General features: G+C 40.1%; 1 protein-coding gene across 1 annotated transcript; it reads right to left on the bottom strand.

Moving 5' to 3' along the window:
• Nucleotides 1-1,413: 1,413 nt before the first annotated feature.
• LOC103515039 lies at nt 1,414-1,746 on the bottom strand (the record flags this gene model as incomplete). Its single annotated transcript, XM_026827850.1, has 1 exon — nt 1,414-1,746. A coding segment is annotated over one exon (333 nt), but the record flags the coding sequence as incomplete, so codon positions are not given.
• Nucleotides 1,747-5,187: the final 3,441 nt, after the last annotated feature.

Consider the following 5,187-nt stretch of genomic DNA (forward strand, 5'->3'; position numbering starts at 1 on the left):
TCAGGTATGCCTGACGAGCACACACACTATCAGGTAGATCTGATCTGGTGTACCTGTCGTCAGATCTACCTGATTGTGAGTGGTTGGCCTAAGGACTCGTCAGAGTTTAAGGGCTTTCTAGTTTTTTGAGAGAGTAGATGTAGATATATATTTCTGGTTTCACTCACAATTCTAGAGGATTCTGCTCAAAAGACAACGAGCATTAGGGGCCCTTGCGGGCTCCTGCATTCCCGGGGGCCAAAAGTTAAATTTAAACGGAGTTTAAAGTTTAAACTCAATTTGTGGACCCGGCCATGAAGGGACAACAGGTGCCGCATCCCAAGAAATGACCAAAATTCAGCAATATTAGAGGTCAAAACACATTACTGTCATGTAAGCCCACGTGAGCTCATGTGACATCAGAAAGATGAGGTTCAAAGTTCTCCCATAATACTGCCATCACGTCACGTGACAGTACATGTTTCAACTCCCCATAAGCTGACGTGAGCTCACGAGACGTGATAGTAGTGTGTTTCTACCTGAAAGCACAAAAATAATTTTAGGACCTCCATTTCTTAAGGCGGGCGCCGGGGGATCTTCAATTTCTGACTTTGGTTCACTCGCTCATTGAGTGCCGCTTCTACGCAACGCCTTATAAAGCGAAATAATTGCCAAGAATCCAACAAGCATACTCGTCGCACCGTTTCGACTTGATGGGATACTCTGAACGCGGGATTTTCAGAGACGGCCAAGCCGTTCTCCATTACATGACACCTGAGGGGGGTGCTCCCACCGTTATTCTGTGAAATGTAGTCTCATGTGTAAAGCTACGTCCACGCATAGTCGTCTCGTCGATTGATGTTCGATCAACGAGGTGAATCTATGTTGTCGAGGCAGTGTACGGTCTCAGTCAACGTCTATCGACCATCGATCGACGGGGTCGCCCTTGAATCTTTGAAGTTCATTCTAATCCACAAAAATTTTATTGAGGAGGAACTCAGTTTCAGCACAAATCATGACTTCAAGGGTGGATTTCACCAATATCTCTTCAGCCCTTAGAAGGCCTGTTATGATAACAGCCTGTTAAGTTTCATTTGATTTGTATGTGCTTAACAGGGCTGTTAAGCTGACAGGGCTATTAGGGGCTGAAAAGTAGGTTGGTGAAACCCACCCTAAGATTATTAAAATTCAACTTACGAGGTTTCGGGTTTCTGGGCAAAATTTTATTGGGGAGGAACTCAGTTTCAGCACAAATCATGACTTCAAGGGTGGATTTCACCAATATCTCTTCAGCCCTTAGAAGACCTGTTGTGATAACAGCCTGTTAAGTTTCATTTGATTTGTATGTGCTTAACAGGGCTGTTAAGCTAACAGGGCTATTAGGGGCTGAAAAGTAGGTTGGTGAAACCCACCCTAAGATTATGAAAATTCAACTTACGAGGTTTCGGGTTTCTGGGCATTGTAGGCCAGGTTCTGAGCGTCTAGAGATCTACCCCATCCGGCGGAGTACGAGTCATGTCCGTGTTCGGCGTGATGTGGGTGGGAGACCACCTCATAGGTGACGTGTTTCGGCTGGCTCAGGAGTTTCTTCAGGCCAATGATGGCTGTCAGGATGAAGGCCAATTTACTGAGGAGTAGGGCTTTTCCGACCAGGAGGGCGAGGGCTTTGAAGGCCAGAGCTTTGAGCATACCGAGTTTCATGACTCCGGCGGCGATGAGGGGGCCCATGTTCTTGTTCTTGCCTCGGCCTGAAACAGAGAAAGCACGAACGATTAGAATAGAAGAGAATAAAATAGAATATAATAAAATGGAGTATAATAAAATAGATTAGAATATACCTTGTTTATATTGCCAGGGCTGAGAAATCCCTTGTTTAGTTTGTTTATCCACCTCCTTTAGTCTAGGCTCTACGATATTGCTGCTATTGTAATTGTTCGTTTATTCATTTCCTTTGGTCTGGGGTCTAGTCGATGGTAACTGTTTAGTTTGTCTATACAATTCCTATAGTGTTGGATATTACTGCTATTGTATTCGCTTGTTTATCCATTTCCTTTAGTTTGGGCTGGGGGCATGACTCTTCTTTTCCATCTTGACAAGATCATGCTCTCAGACATTCTCCTCCATTTCAACACAAGATGGTTTGACACCTGCTACAGTATCTAATATTATTATTATAAAGGACGATATTTTTATTCTGATATTATTATTACTAGTATCTTCAAGGATGTTTGATCCATTGTCAGTTATGATAATATTTTCTCCACTTCGTGTCCATCTTTATAACGCTCTCAATCAGTTTCTTGTTATTTGTTACGTGTGGTCCAATTTACTCTCAGCTTCCAGGTGAATTGCCTTTATACGGTGTTTGGAAACGTCTGGGAACGCCGGACGGGACGTTCTGAGAACGGAACGTTCCCAATGTGACAGAACGTTCCCTCTGTAACCCAAGGACCGTCTAATCCGATTTGCCTCGACAGGGTATCATGAAAACATGAATCAGCAATCAGCAGAATCCGTTTTCCAAAATATTGAGCACTTTGAAATTTCCATCTCCGTTTCCCTGTGTTCTCTTCTGTTTTCATCAGGATTCCCATCTCCTATCCACATATTCTTTAGGAATACCAACAGTCCAAGCTTCCTTTTATTTCAATTTCATAATTCTGTCAAACTTTTTTGACAGTGTGTGTCGATATGAGATGGCACACACATTTCTATTTCATCAGAGAAAAATACTTTCGATACACGTACGTACTTCCATGATAAATACCTGTATATTATTTCTTTATAACTATTTTTGTCCCAGGTTGGAACTAGACTATCACATAATTGAGTGGGACGAGAGGTTTTTTATTATTATTATTATTATTTTTAATAATGGATAATATTTTTTGGGTGTTCTTTGTAAAGAACTCTATTTCTTTGTAACTCTCGTAAGTAGGAAATTAGGAATGCTTCTGATATTTTATGGAGAGAATCGTTTAAGAAATTTCAGCACTGGTCTATCGAATATCTATGCTAAACAAGTAGATAAAATTTATGAGGTATGTCTGAAGTTCTGAACAGAAATGTTATTATTATTATTATTTTTTTGATACAATTTAGCAACAAGGCCATTTGCAGAGAAAAAAAACTATCTAAAGGAGTTTGAGGAAATTGTTTCTTTTCAAGAAACGCATGAGGACGTCAATGGAAGAAGGGTCATCTTTGAGGATATCGGACATGGAAAGGTTGGTGAAGGAGCTCGGGCGGAATCGCATATTCTGGCAGGACAACAGGATGTGCTCTACTGTAAGGGGGGCGTCGCACTTTTCACAGGTGGGCGGGTCTTCTCGTTTAAACAGGAATGAGTGGGTGACTTTGGTGTGGCCAATTCTCAAGCGCATGATGCAAACTTCATCCAGTCTTGATTTCTGGCATGATGATGACCAGGGGAATATGGAAGCTTTTATTCTTCTTAATTTGTTGTGAGCTGGGTTGGTCTCAGTCCAAGTATTGTTCCAAATATGGATGAAATGCATTTTGGTTAGGGTTTTGATTTCTTCCAGGAATAAAACGTCATGGGAAATTGGGTTTTCTAATGCTGATTTTGCTTCCAGATCCGCCGCGTCATTTCCCGCAATTCCTACGTGACTTGGACACCAGAAGAACTTTATGGTGGAGTTGGGGATGGTAGAGATTTCTTCATGAATGGATTGGACAAGTGGATTTGAGTGTGACATGGATGAAATGGTTAGACACATTCGCAGCACCTTCAAATATGTCATTGCTGACAGCAGTACCATCAGCGATGGTTACGAGATTAGTGGTTACAGTAGTTATAGTTACGCGTATGATTATAAGTTATAAGTATAAGTATGTAAGATTATACTGTTGGCCATAATCATAATCATAAGTGTCCACGAAGTACATAATCGTCAGTGATTACTGATTACCATAGTCATCGTTTTCTCTTCTTTGGTGAATGTGACTTGTCAATCATATCATAATCGTACGCACAATAAGTGTGCGACAGAAGACAATTACCTACTCGTATTTCTCCCTGTGGTTGAGGGGGAAATTTCGACGACTTGTGATTCGGGGGATTGGGGTACGACTCTCGTAGATTCGTAGAAGCTTAACCCATCCTTTAGGGCTGTTTGCCCTTAGATCTAAGCCTCTGAGTGGGGTTTTTTGTGTATGCGGTATGAGTCTCGATAGTGACATACAAGTTAAGTAGCGTCATATAATAACTTTGAGGTGGGTATTTATCAAAGATTTGCTGAAACAAATTACTTAGAAGATCTTGGAGCAGCGAGAGTTCGGTTCTTCTCGCTTCATCCCTCAAATTGATACCTTTTTTAGGGAAAATTTCCATTCTATCGATTTCATTATGGGGAATAGTTAATCGATAATTCTCGCAGATAGATCACGACTTCGGTGCAAAAAGAAAATTTTCGGTGCAATTTCATGTACACTGTCATTGTAACAGTAACGGCGCGGTTAAAATACTCAAATTCTTTCCTTCAACAGCCATGTCATAATTTCAAGTCATAAGAAAACTATCACTATCATGACAAGGTATCGTCATTTAGATTGGTATGTGCGTCCTGACATGACGTCTTTATGTGGTCCCCACTGAGATCCAAGATTTTCCTCTGACTACCTACTTGGCAATAGGAAGGTTCCTAATCATAACTATTTGATAGCGTGATACACCTAATGTCCTATTGCTTTATTGAATAGAGTAGAATAGAATATACCTTGTTTATCCTGCCAGAATGAGACTGAAAAGTCCCTTTACTCCCGCAGTCTAAACAAGGTCTTATATATTTCATAGGTGTAGTTTAAACATAATAATGTAAAAAAAACCTTGTTTAAATATTATTGTTCGTTTATACCACGTTTAAATATTATTGTTCGTTTATACCATGTTGACTCTTACATTTGAAACAAAACTTAAGAATTTGGGATCGAGTGGATCAGTCACAATCATCTGTCATTTATATGTAGATATCCGACATCGACAGCTTATAATAATATGTAAAAAAAGTAAAAAACCTTGTTTAAATATTATTTTTCGTTTATACCATGTTGATTCTTCCATTTGAAACAAAACTTAAGAATTTGGGATCGAGTGGATCAGTCACAATCATCTGTCATTTATATGTAGATATCCGACATCGACAGCTAAAACAAAGAATACAGGCTTGAAAGTGCAACTAAAGCCTT

This window comes from Diaphorina citri, unplaced genomic scaffold, assembly GCF_000475195.1.
Source record: "Diaphorina citri unplaced genomic scaffold, Diaci psyllid genome assembly version 1.1 scaffold1261, whole genome shotgun sequence".
NCBI lineage: Eukaryota > Metazoa > Arthropoda > Insecta > Hemiptera > Psyllidae > Diaphorina > Diaphorina citri.